This window comes from Nematolebias whitei, chromosome 8 (genome assembly GCF_014905685.2).
Source record: "Nematolebias whitei isolate Nwh7 chromosome 8, NemWhi1, whole genome shotgun sequence".
NCBI lineage: Eukaryota > Metazoa > Chordata > Actinopteri > Cyprinodontiformes > Rivulidae > Nematolebias > Nematolebias whitei.
In genome coordinates, this window is record NC_056505.1 from 41,456,049 (window position 1) to 41,475,990 (window position 19,942).

General features: G+C 43.1%; 1 protein-coding gene across 1 annotated transcript in view; it reads left to right on the top strand.

Annotated features, from left to right (window-relative positions):
* The first annotated feature begins 1,747 nt into the window (after nt 1-1,747).
* Nucleotides 1,748-19,942, top strand: part of sfrp1a (secreted frizzled-related protein 1a) — an 88,328-nt gene continuing 70,133 nt past the window's right edge. Inside the window, exons 1-2 of the mRNA XM_037680624.1 lie at nt 1,748-2,281; nt 4,879-4,959. Coding sequence (XP_037536552.1) covers nt 1,795-2,281; nt 4,879-4,959 — 568 coding nt within the window. The 5' untranslated portion in view covers nt 1,748-1,794. The remainder of the gene's footprint in view (nt 2,282-4,878; nt 4,960-19,942) is intronic.

Here is a 19,942-nt window from a genome sequence, read left to right on the forward strand (position 1 = left end):
AGGTGTGCCAGTGCTGAGGACTAGTGTGGAGGAGAGGTGACAGACGATTCTCACTGCCTGTGGTCTGTTGATGAGGAAGTCCAGTATCCAGCAGCAGATGGACTTCTCCAGGCCCAATGTGGTGAGCTTGGAGACCAGTTTGGTGTAATGGTCAGCGGTCCCCCGCTGACCCCTCATCTGCTCACACTTCTGCCCCTCATGCCATTGTTTCTGTTTCCCTACTCTGTTTTGCTTATCACCCATCTATCATCGCTCACATCTGTTCCTGTCAGTCAACAGTTCACCACACCCCCTCAGCCTAAGCACAGCAATCAGCCTTCATTCCATGCACCTGTTCAGCTCTCTATTTAAGCTCCATGATCACTCTCCACCGGAGCTGAATTATTACACCACTCATGGTCCCTGATTCTGAAGCCATCGTAGTTCTTGTTTCATGCCACAACCTGGATTACCTTGCCTTGTTTCAACCTCACGTCTGTATCACGGTTTCCTCGCCTTGCCCGTCCCTCTTTGGATTTTGACTGCACATCAGACCACGGTAAACAACTCTGCTTTCCCTCCACGACTACGATCACGGATTACGACTTGGCTCTGGTTTCTGTTCTCTGTTTCCCCGTGTATGATCCCTGCTTCGTTATCTGGACCCTGCTCTTGGACTTGCCCCACCACAAACCACGTACTGCAGCTGCTCTGCCAGTGACGTCATTGCTGACAGGTGACTCTCTCCTTACAGCCTGTGAGGACATGTTAACACAGCTGATCCCGACTTCTCACCCACAGCCAATAATTAATAAAAACTGTTCTTGTTTTTGCACTCCTGCGTCTGGCTTATTCTGAGTTCAAAACACGGTCTTGACATTTGGAGGGGATTATGGTTTTGAATGTTGAGCTGTAGTCAATGAATAGCATTCTCACATAGGTGTTTACCTTCTCCAGATGGCTGAGGGAGGTGTGAACTGCTAAAGCAATGGCATCATCTGTAGACCTGTTTGCTCTGTATGCGAACTGTAGGGGTCCAGGGTGTCAGGGAGGGAGGCACAGATGTGAGTTTTGATAATTTGCTCAAAGCACTTCATGATGACAGATGTGAGTGCTATGGGCCAAAAGTCATTAAGGCAGGATGCTGCAGAGGTCTTTGGGATGGGGACAACAGTTGAGGTCTTGAAGATGGTGGGCACAATACACTGGCTCAGAGACAGGTTAAAGATGTTGGTAAACACCTTGGTGAGTTGGTCAGCACACACTCTCAGTACCTGTCCTGGGATGCCATCAGGCCCTGGTGTCTTGCCAGAGTTTACCTTCTTGAACGCCCATCTCACTGTAGCAGTGTCTGTTTGTGATCTGACTGTCCAAAAAATGTTGGATGAGCTGCATTGGTTCACTCAGGGTTTGTTCAGAAATGTTCTGGTTGTTGTTTAAAATCATAAAATCTCAATTTTTATTCTCCAGACAGTCGAACTCATCAGAACCTGAACAGAACCGAACAGGTCGTTATGGTCCAACTGTTCTGTCGTTTCTGTCCATTATGAATGGAGAAGCAGGCTGGTGTGTGTGACTGTGTGCGTCTCTTTGTGTGTGCGTGCCTCTCTAGTGTGCGTGTGACTATGTGTGTGAGTGTGTATCTGGTAATTGTGTGTGTGTGTGTGGGGGGGGGGGGGGGGGGGAGTGACAGTAGGGGTTGAGCTGCACTCTGATTGGTCGGCAGGACTTTTCAACCCCCTCGTGTGAGCGCTGGGCTCGTGCTCAGAGCTCAGAGGAGCAGCTCAGAGGTTCGGTTCAGTTCAGCAGGACAACATGAGGTCCGGGTGGTTCTGGGTTCTGCTCGGGCTTCTGTCAGCCTGTAAGGCAGCAGAGTATGAGTACAGGTGGGAGTCGGATCTGCACATGGGGGGACGGAACTACGGGAAGCCCCCCCAGTGCGTGGACATCCCGGCCGAGCTGCGGCTCTGTTACGGAGTGGGTTACAGCCGCATGCTGCTGCCGAACCTGCTGGAGCATGACCGGATGGAGGAGGTGAAGCAGCAGGCCAGCAGCTGGGTTCCACTGGTGCACAAGAGGTGCCACCCAGGCACGCGCGTTTTCCTGTGCGCGCTCTTCGCCCCGGTGTGTCTGGACCGGACCATCTACCCGTGCCGGGGGCTCTGCGAGGAGGTTCGGGACGGCTGCCGGCCCATCATGGAAATGTTCGGGTACCCCTGGCCCGACATGCTCACCTGCGACCAGTTCCCTCAGGATGACGTATGCATGTCCATGCCCAACGGCACCGAGGCCACGCCTACAGGTGACTCTTCTCATCCATCCATCCATGCATCTAACCATCCAGTCATCATCCAGTCATTCAACCATCCATTCATTCATGCATCCATACATCCATTCAGTTATCCATCCATTCAACCAACCAACCATCCATCCATCATCCATTCGTGCATCCATCCATCATCCATTGTTCAACCATCCATCATCCATCTGTTCAGCCATCCATCATCCATCCATTCAGCCATCCATCCATTCAACCATCCATCATCCATCCATTCAACCATCCATCCATTATCTTTACTCGCTCATTCAAAGAAAGAATCAATCAGTTGATCTGGACTCCATCTTAACGGCTGTGTTCTGTGTGTTCGTGTTGCATTCAGAGTTCTTACAGTTTTTATTCTTTATATTTGCAGAGACAGATGAAAGGTAAATTTGTAAAAAAAAAAAAAAAAACAGTTAAAATCACTCTTTGACTTTTTACTGTGTTAGTAAAAAGTGTCCTCATGTTCATTTTTTTTTATGTCAGTCTCCAGCTGTTGTTCCCTGAAAGTATCAGACACTTTACTGTTTCACATGTCACTTAAGTGACCAATTTGTCTGAGAGTTTAATAAAGAAAAGAAACAATTTAATGTGAGCTTCATAACAAAAACTGCATTTTAAAAACATCTGAGCAAAAACAGACACATTCTTCTACTGATATGACTGAAACTGTGTGCATGTTTGTCCTAAAACTGAACAAGAAGGCCAGACGTTGATCAGTTGGTAGAGCTGCCGTCTCTCTACGCGAAGGTTATCGGTTCAAATCCCGGCCTGGGGCCCAACTGGGTGGAGTTTGCACATTCTCTCCGTGCTGCTTGGATTTTCTCCAGGTACCCCAATTTCCTCCCACAGACCAAAAACCTGCATGTTAGACTGATTGGTAACTCTAAATTGCCTCTAACTGTGTGAGAGAGAACGGTTGTTTGTCTCGTTTGTCTCTCTGTGATGGTCTGGAGACCTGTCCAGGGTGTTCCTTGCCTCTCACACAGTGACTGCTGGATATGGGCTCCAGTGACCCCTGTGACCTTAAAAGGAACAAGCAAGTAAAGAAGGTGGATACTGAACAGATGATGGATGAATTATGGATGGATGGATCAACAAGTTTGACATGAAATGATTATTTTCGGTCTTTAAAAGTTAAACAGCAAACTGTACTTTTAAAATCTGACATCTTTTTGTAATAAAGTACATTATTTACAATAACAAAATCACATGAACAGTTGTTGAGATATTTTCATTCTCAGTAACAGGAAGTGACATCAGTAACAGGAAGTGATGTCAACATGTAAACAGAGCGTTGCTACATTGACTTACATGACAGACAGTAGAGGAGAATCTGATGTTTCTTCAGATTGCTTTGAGTCTAACAGAGAATGTTTCTATAAATAAACCCAGAGTTCCCCATTGATTTCACTTCCTGTTTCACTTTGGCTGCTCCAAGTTTTAAATAATATATGCCAGTTAAGTAGCAAAATGGGCAAAATCCTGTATATTATGCCAAATTTCTTAAGCGTTAATATCCATCCATCCATCCATTATCTTTACCCGTTTATTCCATTTTGGGTCACGGGGGTCGCCGGTGCCCATGTCCAGCAATCACTGTGCGAGGGGCGGCGTACACCCTGGACGGGTCGCAAGTCCATCACAGGGACACATAGAGACAAACGAGACAAACAACCATTCACTTTCTCATGCACACCTAGGGACAATTTTTTAGAGTTACCAATCAGCCTAACATGCATGTTTTTGGTCTGTGGGAGGAAACCGGAACACCTGGAGAAAACCCACGCATGCACGGAGAGAACATGCAAACTCCACCCAGAAAGGCCCCTGGACCGGGGTTTGAACCAAGGACCTGCTCGCTGAGAGGCAGCAGCTCTACCAGTTGCGCCACCGTGCTGCCCTAAGCGTTAATATGTTATCTTTTATTTTTTGTATTTGTAGCAAAGTCAGGAATTCCTCCAGGCAAGTCTTTTTTGCCAAAACAACCTTGTTTTTCCTAATAGCTTTTTCTGTAAATAAATAAACACTTAGTTTCATACAGTATTTTTGGTGTACACATACTGTTGATTAGATTTGTAGTGAACAGTGTGGCAGCAGAAAGTGAGAGTTCTCTTCTGCTAGCTACAAAAGCTGAAGACCATACAGTCAGAGGTTGGGTCACCGGACCATGAAACAGCTCCAGGCAGCCTCTCTGCACACACACATGTTTGAAATCTAACACGTGGTTTGCTAATTTAGTGACTGCTGCTTTTAATAATATACCACCTTTTCTGTTGCTTTTTATACGCCCATCCACGGTGGACGTATTACGGTAAAGTTTCCATCCGTCTGTAAACTTTCTCTCATCATTACTATATCTTCTGATCTGCTCAAGATAATTTAACAAAGTCACTTTGCACCACCACTAGACAGCTTGTCACAGAATATTTTCATCACCTTACCGCTAAGGTCAAAATCAAGGTCAAAGGTTATACAAGACAGTTGTTTGGTCCATTGCTCTTCATTGCTGTGTTGCAGTGTAATAGTTTGTCAACGGGCAAATAATATGCAGCACTTTTGTTTGTTTTTCTTAGCAGGTTTTTCTCCTGTCTGCCCTCCATGTGACAACGAAATGCAAGTGGATGCCATATTGGAGCACATATGTGCAAGTGAATTTGGTAAGTGTCCTCTAACGTGGATGGGCTAACGAGTTTCCTGCCACCAAAAACATTAGCCTCATCACACCCGGGCGCTCACGCAGTTGCCCAATACATGTCTCTCTTGAGGGGTGGGTCCTTGTGACTTTATTTTACTGTTTAACACACACAGACAAAGTGGAGGAGGGGGATTACCCCCCCCCCCCCTCCTCCCCTCCTTTCATTGGTTCAGCTGTGACCTGTTTGGTAATTTCACTGGTCAGATTTTTTTAAAACTTTTATTTATACATCAAAGTTCATGCTCAATAATCAAGGTACAAAATCCAACAATGTTCAGTCAGGTCATCTGGACGGTTTATTTTACTGTTGAGACGTTTTGTCCTTCATCCAAAGGACTTCATCAGTCAGAGGAGCCACAACAAACTCAGTCCCACATGCAGCACACCCACATAGTGGACTAACCAGTTTGCTGGTGATAAGATGGTTTCTGTTGCCCGCCATCTCCCCCATCAACTTCTCTGAGGCAACCATTTCAAAGTGGTTCAAAACATAAGAGCCAGTGTCAGAGAGATTTATTTGTCATTCACATCTCAAGTGGTACATGTGGTGGAATGAAATTATGTACACAAGGTCCCAGTTAAATTTAACAATAAAATGTAAAAGAAAAACAGTAATAAGATCTAAGATATGAACTAAGAAAAACATCAACTAAAAATACACTAAGCACTAATAGCATAAAAACATTACATCGAACAGCAGCACAAACATGAGTCTGTGTGAGTAGATGAGCATGCATGAACACAGCAACATGAAACAGATCAGCAGCAACATGAACCAGATCAGCAGCAACATGATGTGATTGTTCACAGTGATTATCCTGGTTAGAGATTCATGAATCTTAACAGCCTCAGGGTAGAAGCTATTCCTCAGTCTAGTGGTTCTACACTAAAGCCCCCAGTATACTCCCACGTACGTACGTCCACGCGTACATACGCACGTACTGTACACAGAGGGTTCAGACTTCATACTCGAGCATCCACCCTGAGCGGCTGCAGAGCACCTCCACAGACAAGGGGCGTTTACCTTCAGGACAAATTTAGGTTGCCAATTGGTCATTTGCTGACACACCTACTGGACTGATAGACAGGTTGAGAAAAAAAAAACGAGTGCTGGCAGCCTCAGCCACAGCGGTGTTCTGTGTTTTTATGTTGTTAATAAAAAGATCTAAAAAAAAAAAAAAAACAGGGAGTGCTGGTCCTGCAGCCCACACATCAGACCAGCCCACCAGGAAATCTTCAGACCCTCCCGCAGCCATGCTGGACCCAAGTTTAATTCGCTCGTGACAAATTCCTTCATTTCTCACCATTTCAGTCATGGCATCAACGGAGGAGGAAGAGATCGCATGTCTTTTGGCAAAAAAACAAAAGAAAAGGCCAGATCAGGGATGAAGAAGGGGAATTTAATACATTGGTGTTGCATACAAAACAGTCCGTCGCCGGGCAGTTTATTGTGCGACACCGCATATGCGTATGTGGTTGTAACAATTGAGCTTTGCACGGACATGCCCTGCGGGGGTACGCTTGTACCTCCGCGTACGGACGTATGCGGTAGTGTACTGGGGGCTTTAATGCTCCTTAACCTTCTTCTTGAGGGGAGCAGGGCAAAACGTATGTGTGATGGGTGAGTGGGGTCCTTCATGATGCAGGAGGCCCTCTTCCTGCATCTAGAGGTGTAGATGTCTGTGATGGTGGGGAGGCTGACTCCAACAGACTTCTGTGCAGCCTTCACCACTCTCTGCAAAGCTTTTCTTTCTACAGCTCTGCAGCCTCCATGCCGCACGTTGGTGCTGAAGCATAGGATGCTCTCCACTGCACACTTGTAGAAGGAGGTGAGGACTGAGCTTCCCAGACCTGCTCGTCTCAGCCGCCTGAGGAAGTAGAGTCTCCAATGAGCTTTCTTGATCATGCTGGAAGTGTTGTTGCCCCAGCTGAGGTTGTCATTCAGGTGCACACCCAAGTACTTGTAGCTGGAGACCATTTCCATCGCAGATCCTCTTATGTTCAGGGAGGTGTAGGTGTGTTTGTTCCTTTTGAAGGCCAAAATCATTTTCTTTGTCTTCTTCACATTGATGTGAAGGTTATTCTCTTTGCACCAGCTTTTCAGGTGTTCCACCTCCTGCCTGTAGCTGGACTCATTCATTCATTCAACCTTTATTAGACAGGTTAATCCCATTGAGCCTCGGGGACTCATTTACAAGAGAGACTTGATTTTAACAAAGAATGATGACAACAGTGGATTCAATTCAATTCAATTCAGTTTATTTATATAGCGCCAAATCACAACTAAGTTGTCTCAGGGCACTTTACAGGAACATTCACATACATAAAAGCCAATTAGTAAAGTTCTCTATCTAAGGAATCCAGCAGACGAGTTGAATCTTGCCTTCGTTGCAGTCTCCCATCCTGAGCAAACACAGTGGCAACAGTGGAAAGGAAAAACTCCCCTTTTAAAAGGAAGAAACCTCCAGCAGAACCAGGCTTAGAACAAGCGACCATCTGCTTTGACCGGCTGGTTTGAGAGGACAGAAAGGAGAGACAGACGAACACAGACTGGTAGGTCCAGGTATAGGTCCAGGTCTATCTGAGAGACAAAAAAACACGTTAAGGATAGAAAAAATAATTACAAATACAAAACAGCTCAGGTCCAAAAACCAAAACCTCAGTCTTGTCTGTGTTCAACAGGAGAAAATTAAGGGTCATTCAGGTTTTTATGTCTTTAAGACATGCTTGTAGTCAAAGTAGCTGATTGGATTCATTGGGTTTAATGGACAAATATAATTGTGTCATCAGCATAACAATGAAAATTTATCCCATGCTGTTTAATAATTTTACCTAATGGAAGCATATAAAAAGTAAAGAGTATTGGCCCAAGCACTGAGCCCTGAGGAACTCCATGACTAACTTTGGTGTATGAATAAGATTTATTATTTAAATTTACAAACTGGAATATATTAGATAGATATGATTTAAACCATTTTAGAGCTGTTCCTGTAATCCCAATATTATATTCAAGCCTCTGTAGTAAAATATTGTGATCAACTGTATCAAATGCAGCACTGAGGTCTAACAGGACCAGTATAGACACAAGTCCATTGTCTTGAGGCCATGAGATTATCATTAGTTACTTTTACTAGTGCTGTTTCTGTGTTATGATGAGCTCTAAACCCTGACTGAAACTCTTCAAACAGATTATTTCTTTGTAGATGTTCACACAACTGACCTGCAACTATTTTCTCTAGAATTTTTTAGATGAAAGTTAGATTAGATATAGGTCTATAGTTGGCCATAATTTCTGAATCAAGGTCTGACTTCTTAAGTAAAGGTTTAATTACAGCAACCTTAAAGTGCTGTGGTGCATAACCATTTATTAAAGACAAATTAAGTAGATCCAAAATGTGGACATTAATTAGGGGAAATACCTCTTTAAACAGTGTGGCTGGGATGGGATCTAGCAGACATGTGGATGGTCTGGATGAGGTTATTATTTTTGACAATTCAGAGAGCTCAACAGGACAAAAACTGTCCAAACATAAATCAGGCTCTAGTGAAATTTTTAAAGTTGTCTCATTTGACAGGGGACTAGAGATAGTAGAAGATGGTTCGAATTTTCTCTCTAATTGAAATCATTTTATTTATAAAGAATCTCATGAAGTCATCACTACTGCTAGTTGCAGGGATACATAGTTCAACAGAAATGGGACTTTTAATTAGTCTAGCAATAGTACTAAACAGAAACCTAGGGTTATTTTTATTCTCCTCTATTAAAGATGAGTAATATAAAGTTCTAGCTTTACGGAGAGCTTTTTTATATGTTAGCAGACTATCTTTCCAAGTTAAATAAAATTCTTCAACATTAGTAGAGCACCATTTTCTCTCCTGGTTTCTAGATGCCGAAGCAACATTAATTTTAGTGACCTCCGATTGGTGTAACCGGGTGTCATTACCGCCGACGTGAATAACAATCTTATTGTATTTAGCCTTAGTCAGCAGTTTCAAATAAGGTTCTATGTCACCCGCTCCGGCCACTGGAATGCATTTGACTATGGCCGCTGGAGTCCCTAAAGCCATGTTTCGGACTATAGAGCTGCCAATAACCAGGGTCTGCTTCTCAGCGGGTGTGTCACCGAATGAGGAAAACAATTTGAAACGTGAATGGGTCGGTGGTGAACTGGGGGCTTAGCCTTAGCACTACATTTGCTCCGGACCGTCACCCAGCCAGCCTGGGGTCCCGGCTGCTCGGGGTCTGCTGGAGGACCGCTAACAGGAGCTATCCTCTGTGGTTCTGCGCTGTCTAAGGGGACCTGGCTAGCTACTGGTTTTTCTACAGCGTGTAGCTGAGCTTCCAGTTCAGACAGCCTCTCCTCCAAAGCTACCATAAGACTATATTTGTTACATGTATCATTACCATTAAAGGAGGCAGAGGAGTAACTAAACATCTGACACACAGAGCAAGTGAAAACAGAGGAAGCAGGGAGAGAAGCAGCAGCCATGCTAAGCTAACACTAGCAAGAGCTAGCAGAGCCAAATACACCAATAAAAACAGAGAAGTGTTGAAAGATAAGAGGTGTTTTAAGCACTATCCAACAGTAGAAAAACAACTGTACAAAGTGTGTTTGTGAACTAGAATGAAAACTGTGCAAAAGACAGATAAATCCAGAAAGCAGAGACGACTCAAGCAAACAATTCACTCAAGCTACCAACAGACAAACAGGAAGTGACACAATATGTCTCACCACAAATGTGCAACGTCAGCCAGCAGCTGTTGGATAACAACAACCACCGCTGGATCGTCTGCAACCTTTACAATATGTGTGCAGTCATATGTGAGCAGAGTGAACAGGAGGGGGCTCAACACACAGCCTGAGGGGTAGCCAGTGCTGAGAGTTATAGTGGAAGAGGATTCATTCATTCAACCTTTATTTATATAGGCTAGCCTCATTGAGCCACAGGGACTCATTTGCAAGCGGGACCTGTTCCAGACAGAACATAAAAAGTACAGACAACAAAACAGTAGACAACTACAACAATAAACTACAGTAAAAATGCAGTTAAAATAAGAGCAGTGTACAAAACAATAAATCAGGGTGCAATAAAAGGAGAAGGCTGTAGATCCTCACAGACTGTGGTCTGTTGGTTAAAAAATCCAGGACCCAGTTGCATAGGGAGAGGCTTAGTCCTAGTGCATATGTGTCAAACTCAAGGCCCGGGGGCCAAATGTGGCCCTCGTTGACATCTTATCTGGCCTCCAACCCACTGAGCAAGGAGACGTCTAAACAACATTTTTTTAAAGTCGTTTTTGCACATCTAATTTTGGTCCCTTGCAGGTGCAGACTGTAACTCCAGATGACGTTTTTTTCTGACGTCCAATGGACGGTCAATATAGATGTATTTTCTACATCAAAATTTAACTTGTTTTATTCACTTCAGATAATAATATAATTAATAAGTGCTTCGTGTTGTCTTCGTTGTATGTTCCCATGCAGTGTTTAATACATTCACACTCAGATGGATATTGGCATGACTGGGGTTCGATCCCAGGACCTTCAGGTTTAAAGTTGGCTGCTCTGCCACTGCACCATCTCTGTGCAGCAAACAAAGCTAAAGAAACATTATATTTGACCATCTGTTGTGCAACAGGAAACCACGCACTACAGATATTAGGTTTACAATTAAATCATCACTCCTCAAATGTCACTAGAAACAGATGGACTAAGTTTTACAAATAAATCACGCCTTAATTTTTTTCCTTTATCCTCTTTACTGGATTAACAGAAAATGGCTTCGATTGAAAATAGCAACAGTTGGTTTATGAATGAAGCCGTGCAAATTTATAATCATAAAAGAGTAACTGTGCACAGTTACTCTTTTATGATTATAAATTATGATTGTAAATTTTATGGTTATAAAAATTATGATTCACTAAGGCACACCTGCACCTGTCTTGGATGTCTATACAACCTCCAAGTCCGACGTTCAAACATTCGACTTTGTATCGACGTACAAGTGAGGTCATGGTTAGACGTCCAGAGTGGACTTTGTTTGCACGTCGTGGAGACGTCCAGAATTGGTCTAGACCGACGGACTCAATATAAACGTGATCTGCACATCCATTCGACATCTAATGTTTAGTGGGAAGATGTTATTTTAAACGTGAAATTCTTTTATCACTTTAATTTTTTCAGTAATTTTTGATTTTGATGTGAAAAGCACAACAGAGAACATCAAATGAGACCAGTCAAATTCTTGTTGAGGAACCTGCAACCAAGAAAATATGTTGAGTATCTAACTTGAGTTAATGTAAATTCTGAAACCGGCCCTTAGTTTAAAAAGGTTTTAATTTTGGCCCCCTTTTGTAAGTGAGTTTGACACCCCTGTCCTAGTGTGTCCATCAGGGTCTGGGGAATCAGAGCAGTGTGGACCCTCTGTTGATTGATTCTTGTGGTCAGCATACTGGTGTGGGTTCTCACTGATGTTGATGGTAGCTTTGATGTGGGCCATGACCAGTCTTTCAAAGCATTTAACAACTACCGGGATGAGGGCTACTGGCCGGTAGTCATTCAGACCAGTTACTGCAGAGCTCTTAGGAACTAGGATGATGGTGGCAGTCTTAAGGCAGGTGGGAACAGTTGCCAGGGTGAGAGAGGAGTTAAAGATATCAGCCAACACCTCACAGTACTGATTGGCATAGTCCCTCAGCGTCCTCCCTGGTATGTTATCTTGGCCAGTTGCTTTGTGAGGATTAATCCTCCTGAAGGTCCTCCTTACTTCTGCTGAGGTCATGCTGAGGAACTCCTCTTCCAATGGCGAGATGAATCTGGTGCTGGGTGGTCTATTTGGGTCTTCAAAGCGGGCATAGAACCTATTAAGAGCATCAGTCAGTGATGGGTCCCTAGGGCATTGTCTGTCTCTGCTTTTATAGTCTGTGATGCAATTAATGCCCTTCCAAATGCTCCATTGGTCTTGTGACGAGAAATGTCCCTGGATCTTCTGTGCGTATGTTGCTTTGGCCCTCTTAATACCAGCAGCCAGCTCTTTTCTTTTCCTCCCAAGTTCTTGTGAGTCGCCAGACCTGAAGCCAGTATCCCTGGTTTTCAGCAGGGTACGGACCTCTGCGTTCAACCGGGGTTTCTGGTTCGGGTAGCACTTCACACTCCTGGTTGTGGTTGCTTTTTTATTTTTAACTTTTTGGTTGACCAGCCATCTTTCCTGTGTATGTTCTACTTAAATTAGGATATGTTAGTACATGTCATTTTTACCTGAAGCATGTTGTCTTTTTCCCTAATTTGTTTTATTGGCGTATAACAGAATGCTTAATTTACATGTTAAAAATAAATAAATATTGGGGGGGGGGGGGGGGTGTTAAGGTTAGACACACACACCCTCCCCCGCCCACACACACACACACACACACACACACACACAGAGGCGCTAGGATTGTCACCTTGTTATCTCTTCTGAGTTTGCAGGTATGAATAAAGAAGGGGAAGGCAGTAGGACCTGATGACATACCAGTGGAGGTTTGGAATTGTATAGCAGTGAGATTTTTGACTCAAATATTCAATGGCATATTTGAGGCTGAGAAAATGCCTTAAGAATGGAGAAGAAGTGTGCTAGTGCCCATTTTTAAGAACAAGGGTGCTGTACAGACTTGTAGCAACTACAGTGGAATTAAGTTTATTAGCCACACAACGAAGATCTGGGAGAGAGTTGTGGAAGCAAGACTTGGACGAGAGGTGACTATCTGTGAGCAGCAGAATAGTTTCATGTCAGGAAAGAGCACCACAGATGCCATCTTTGCTTTGAGGATGTTGATGGAGAAGTACAGAGAGGGTCAGAAAGAACTCCATTGTGTCTTTGTGGATTTAGAAAAAGCATATGACAGGGTGCTGAGGGAGGAAGTGTGGTATTGCATGAGGAAATCTGGAGTGGCAGGGAAGGACAGTGGTGAGATGTGGTGTAGGAGTGACAGATAGCTTCAAGGTGGAGGTGGGAGTGCATCAAGGATCAAGCATGAGCCCCTTTATGTTTGATCTGGTGATGGACCGACTAATAGATGAGGTCAGGCAGGAATCCCCATGGACTATGATCTTTGCTGATGGCATTGTGATCTGTGGTGTGAACAGGGAACAGGTGGAAGATAACTTGGAGAGGTGAAGGTATGCACTTGAAAGAAGAGGAATGAAAGCCAGTCGTAGTAGTAAGACAGAGTACGTGTGTGTGAATGAGAGGGAGGCTGGTGAAACAGTGAGGCTACAAGGAGCAGAGGTCATAAAGGTGCAGGACTTGAAGTACTTGGGGTTCACCGTCCAGGAAAATGGGGAATGTGGTAAAGAGGTGAAAAAGAGAGTCTAGGCAGAATGGAGTGGTTGGAGAAAAGTTTCTGGAGTGATTTGCGTCAAAAAGATGGTGGGAAAGGTCAAGGGAAAAGTTTATAAGACAGTTGTGAGACCACTGAGACCTTGTATGGTCTGGAGACAGAGACATGGACAAAAAGACTGGAGAAATGGACAAAAAGACAGGAGAAAGAACTGGAAGTAGCAGAAATGAAGATGTTGAGGTTCTCATTAGGAGTGACAAGGATGGATAAGATTAGGAATGCAATCATCAGAGGTACAACACAGGTTGAACAACTGGGAGATAAAGTTAGAGAGACCAGACTAAGATGGTTTGGATATGTCCAGAGGAGGGACAGTGCTTTGGACATATCCAGAGGAGGGACAGTAGTTTGGACATGTCCAGTGGAGGGACAGTGGGTATATTGGTAGAAGAATGTTAGAAATGCAGCTGCCAGGAAAAAGACGAAGAGTAGCTATATGGATTCAGTTAGAGAGGACATGGAGGTAGTTGGAGTGAAGACAGAGAATTCAGAGGACAGCGTGAGATGGAGGAGGATGACTCGCTGTGGAGACCCCTGAAGAGGAAACAGCCGAAAGAAGCAGAATTAGTTTTTGTCTCTGAAGCATAACATACATTTTAAGTACCGTAGTTTTAATGTTTTTGTAGTCTGTGATCTACAAGTTTGTGATGTAAAAAAAAAAAAGCAAAATAATTCAAGGGTGTGACTGAAACTTGGTAGTGGTCGATGCTTAATCTTAAATGAGTTCAATCAGTATCAAGGGCAAAATAAAAACTTTATTGGGGCATCCCTAGTTTTAATGTTTCAGCTGTTTTTTATTTATATGTAAATATATTGCTGTTGGCTGTAGTTTGGTCAATCCACCTTCCAACTTTGTCAAACCAGGGCAAACTCTCCAGATTCTGAAGTTGTGAAAATGTCAGTCTTGCACAGAAGAGCTCAGTTGGTTTAATTTTTTCAGTCTTATAAATACTGACATGTCTGACGCACTTTGGGTGTACTTGTACACAAAAGTATTAGCATAAAAGAACATTATATACAGCACCACAGGGGAGTTTTATGTGTTGAAAAGGTCATTTTGAGAATAAAAATACCTTTGCTTTTGCCGTTCTGAGGACTTAAGCAACACTGTACGAATGATGCACACAAGACCATCCATCCATCCATCCATCCATCCATCCATCCATCCATCCATCCATCCATTATCTTCTGCTTATTCCAAAGTCAGGTCATGGGGGCAGCAGCTTGAGCAGGGAGGTCCAGACATCTCTTTTCATAGCCACCTTTTCCAGCTCTTCTGGGAGAACCCTAAGGTGTTCCCAGGCCAACCGAGAGACATAGTTTCTCCAGCATGTCCTGCGTCTTCTCCGGGGTCTCCTCCTTGTTGGACAAGCCCAAAGCACCTCCCTAGGGAGGTGCCCAGGGACCATCCTTACCAGATGCCCAAACCACTTCAACTGGCTCCTTTGGATGTGGAGGAGCAGCGGTTCTATTCCAAGTCTCTCGAGATAACTGAACTTCTCACCCTGAGGAAAAAAAAAACTCATTTCAATCTCATTCTTTTGGTCACTTCCCAGAGTTCATAAGATGTTTAATGTTTTATTTGCTGGCAGAACCCAAACTTGTGGCAGCTTGAATTCCAGGTATGATGTTGAACAAACACCAAATGCACATTGCAACCAAACTTTGCACCAGTTCTCTAGAGAGGGTTAAAGTTACATTTGTTGAAGGGATTGCCTTAGTGTTTATACTGCGGTAACGGGACTCGCTTTTTTAGGATTTGTGAGAAATAAAGTGGGCATGTTGCTGGCTGTTTTCATCTCAGGGGAAGACAAATGTTGTTTTGGTTTCCTGTCATAAGTCTCCTAAGCAGTTGACAAGTGAGGACACCCAGGTTTACTATCAGAGAACGAAGCAATGTGTTTCTACCATTGGAATGCATCAAGCCTTGCTATTTCTTCAAACTGAGCTTCCCACAACCAAAAAAGAAGCTGACGAAATTCCATCACTGCTTACTTTACTTGGCAAGAGAAAAGATTTGTTTGTTGCTCTGTTCCTCTGTGGGCGGCTGTGGCTGAGTGGTTAGAGCAGTCGTCCTCCAATGCAAGAGTTGGGAGTTCAAATCCACCAGCAGTCACATGCCGAAGTGTCCCTGGGCAAGACACTGAACCCCTCGTTGCCTCCGATGTGTGTCCCATCGGTGTATGAATGTGATAAAGCTCTGATTCGTCTCTTTAGAATGATTTGTTCAATTAGCTTTGTAGAGATCTAGTAGAGTGCTGGATGAATGAGTAAATGAGGCACGGATTGTAGTGTAAAGCGCTTTGAGTATCTCGATAAGATAGAAAGGCGCTATATAAGTACAGTCCATTTACCATTCCCAGCAAAATGTAGTTTTGGTCTGAAGAGCAAAGGGCAAAATACAGCTAAATACTCAGTGCAGCAGCAATGGTCTCACACCGCTTAGTGTTTTGAAAAAGAAAAAATATGCAGAGGAAAAAATGTCTGGATTTAATCATGATGCACCAATAAAAACATAACACAATCGTTGTGGTCAATACTGCTGGTTTAGACTTGACTGTAGCAGATTGTAGATATCTGCCTATTTCAGGAGCCTGCTGATTGGAGATGAACAGAGATTAGATTTATGGATAGCTTGATCTTCTCTGAGGAATGCCTGGGGTGAAAAACCTCATGGAGGTTTAAAGAATGAATCACTCACTGACCCTAAAATCTTTATTAATAGCCACAGACCAATCATGTGTATGATCACCTCCTCCTGGCAGTGTCGGAGCATTCCTGTGCACGTTAAAGCCTACCTCCTGGAAGCTGGAGAAGAATTATTCTCAGAGAAGGTCAAAGTCAGGCGTAATGGAGCTCATGTTTTTCTCTCTTCCAAATCATTGCACAACTGTCTTTTCCACTCATGTTCAGCGGATAAAAGCAGGAGGCTACACGGTTTTTGGCTTCAGATTGTTGGATAAAGGTTAGTTTTGGCACAGCTAAGAAGTTTTTGTAACGAGTCCCAGATTCTGTGAGAGCAAGCACTCCCTGATGTTTCTGACTCCCAACTCTTCACTAACACATCCACACACAGAGCTTGTGTTTGCAGCTCTCAGCTTTTTTTGTAGATTTACAACTCATCGAATTGTTCCTGCAACAGTTCCTATCACTACTTAAGAAACTTATTGTCCCAGAACCTCCAGAAGCCCTCCAATGAAAGCCTCCTCAGTCAGCTCCCTTAAATGTTGACTGTAACTGTGAATCTATGGAGCATACCCAAATATAAGCCACGTACAAAGATAAAATTAAATAATTAATGGACATATACTGTATAAGCCACAGGTGTTCATGTTATAACAAGAGTGGCAGCACACAGCTCTTGTTGTAGATCAAGAATAAACCACTATATATAATTTTATATTTTGCAGTGAACTCCACAGGTCTTCATGACAACTACCTCCCTCACCACGGTTACTCTACTGAATGTCCTAACACAAACTACCACATAATGAACACATAAACTAGGCTAACAAGAACAAACTAATTACTAAAAGACCAATGCTAAACAGCTAACCAAAATGATTAACAATGAACATAAATTTTACCCATAAGCCCTCACTGAGGCCATGTGACCGGGGGCCAAGATGGAGTAGATGCAGGGCAGCCGACTCGGGACTCTAAAGTTCCAGTTTTGATCCTCAGCCATTCCCACATGTCATGGTGTCTCTGAGCAAGACACCCAATCCCCAATTGCTCCCCTGGCGCTTACATATGTAGCTGCCCACTGCTCCACCTGGGTGTAATCCCAGGTGTGATGGGTTAAATGCAGAGACTAATTTTGCCATTTTATGAGAACATACATTGATGACAACACACAGCACTTAGTTTGTGTTAGGCCATTCAGTAGAGTGGAATTGGAAATGAGTGAGGGAGGTAGTTGTCATGAAGACCTGTGGGTAGGCCTGTCACGATAACAAATTTTGTTGGACGATTGTCTCAGAAATTAATGTTATAAACAATAATATTGTTTGAAATTTTACAGTAATTAGTAATGTCAATTTTAAGAAGAAATTTTGGTTAATTTTTGTGTGTATTACATTTTTTGACCACTGGATGGCAGTATAAAACTGTTTGAACCGAAGGATGGATAGTGAGGGAGCGAGCAGCGTGTCTCTTTAAGAAAATGGGAGGGAGTCACCTTGACGTGACATCGGCTGTCTCTTGTTCCTGACTTTTGGTTCTCAAAACGGCTGATGCTCGGTGTGGTTTGCGCTCTTTAGCATAATATTTGTCACACAAAGCTTTTAATAAAAAGTCAGCAAACAAGTTCTGTTTCGTTTTGCAGAGAAAAACAACTTTTTAGATGAAGGCACAGATTTCAGCCGTGAATTTTGGAGCTTTGACAAGATGGAGGTTTTTTCCTTAGGTTGGCCTGTTAGCTTAGCTCGTAGCTTAGCTTCTCAGCTTAGCTGCTTTTAACCAGGGCCAGATTAACACTTTGCTTTACCCTGGGCAACAATCTTCAAGGGCCCCATCATCACGACCCCAGAATCACCATAATCTGTCAAAATACAGAATAAATTACCATAATATACAGTAAATATACTTAAAATTCTAGCTATCAAGTGTATTTTGATGTATAAAAATCGAAATGCTCAGAACTATAAATGCTATGTCCTCTTGTTGACGCAAATCATAAAGACTGAGTTAAGTTGAATGCACTTTGGACACCATACGACACCATGTGTACTTGTTTTGCAACGTGTTGGCCACTGTTGTCAGAAGCATTTGTAATTGGGTGGGTGGGGGGGTCTGGGGGTCGTCCCCCAGAAAATTTTGTAAAAGTAGATGCCATTTCAGAGTCAGTCAGAGTCAGAGTTTCTTTATTGTCATTCGCACCTCATGTGGTACATGTGGTGGAGCGAAATTATGTACACAGGGTCCCAGTTACATCCAACAATAAAATGTCTAAGAAAAACAGTAATAACATCTAAGATATGAACTAAGAAAAACATCAACTAAATATACACTAAGCACTCATAACATAAAACATTGAACATCAGCACAAACATGAACATGAGTATGTGAGCAGATGTGCACGCATGAACACATCAACATTGAAACAGATCAGCAGCAACATGAAACAGATCAGCAGCAACATGATATGGTTTTTCACAGTGATTATTCTAGTTAGAGATTCATGAGTCTAACAGCCTCAGGGTAGAAGCTGTTCCTCAGTCTAGTGGTTCTACACTTAATGCTCCTTAACCTCCTTCCTGAGGGGAGTGGGGCAAAAAGTGTGTGTGCTGGGTGGGTGGGGTCCTTCATGATGCAGGTGGCCCTCTTCCTGCATCTGGAGGTGTAGATGTCTGTGATGGTGGGGAGACTGATTCCAACAGATTTCTGTGCAGCCTTCACCACTCTCTGCAAAGCTTTTCTTTCTGCAGCTCTGCAGCCTCCATGCCACACGTTGATGCTCGAGCACAGTATGCTCTCCACTGCACACCTGTAGAAGGAGGTGAGGACTGAGCTTCCCAGACCAGCTCGCCTCAGCCGTCTGAGGAAGTAGAGTCTCTGATGAGCTTTCTTGATCAGGCTGGTAGTGTTGTTGCTCCAGCTGAGGTTGTCATTCATGTGTACACCCAAGTACTTGTAGCTGGAGACCACTTCCACCGCAGATCCTCTTATGTTCAGGGGGGTGTAGGTGTTTTTGTTCCTTCTTAAGTCCACAATCATCTCCTTTGTCTTCTTCACATTGATGTGAAGGTTATTCTCTCTGCACCAGCTCTCCAGGTGTTCCACCTCTTGCCATTTCCTGCATTCTGGTGTATTTTAACGGTTGTTAAACATCTAGTTTTACCTACACAAGTAAACACTTGATTCTATAACTATTTTAGAGTTAATGGCACAACAAAAAGTAGCCTGACTAACAGCTGATTCAATTAACTACATTAAAGACCATGGGAGATCGGGCATTCTGTGTGGTTGCCCCCGCCTCTGGAACTCCCTCCCTGACTATTTGAGAGCTCCACAATCATTGACTGACTTTAAAAAAGGCTTAAAGACTTTTCTTTTTAAGCAAGCCTATTCTGCCTCCACATGATTGCATCATTGATTTTAGTTGATTTTATCACTGACTTTAGTTGATTTTATCATTGATTTTAGTTGCACTCTGTAGCACTTTGAGATTTTTGTTAATGAAAAGTGCATTACAAATTAAATTCATTATTATTATGATTTGATGCCCACATTAAAACTAAATGACTGTAACTTAGTTGACTTCAAATGCAATAAGAATATCAATGAATGTTTGCTACAAGGGTGTGCCAAAAATACATAGTTTTGTCAGCAGGAAGCTAATTAGGCCATCAAAAAAAAAAAATCCAATAATTAGCCACAGCATTTCTAAAAATCCTTTTTGTTAAATTGGTCTTAATATTCTAATTTTCTGAGATACTGAATTTGGGATTTTCATTAGTTGTCTGTTGTAATCATCAACATTAAAGAAATAAACATTTGAAATATATCAGTTTGTGTGTAATGAATACAATATACAAGTTTCACTTTTTGAATGGAATTACTGAAA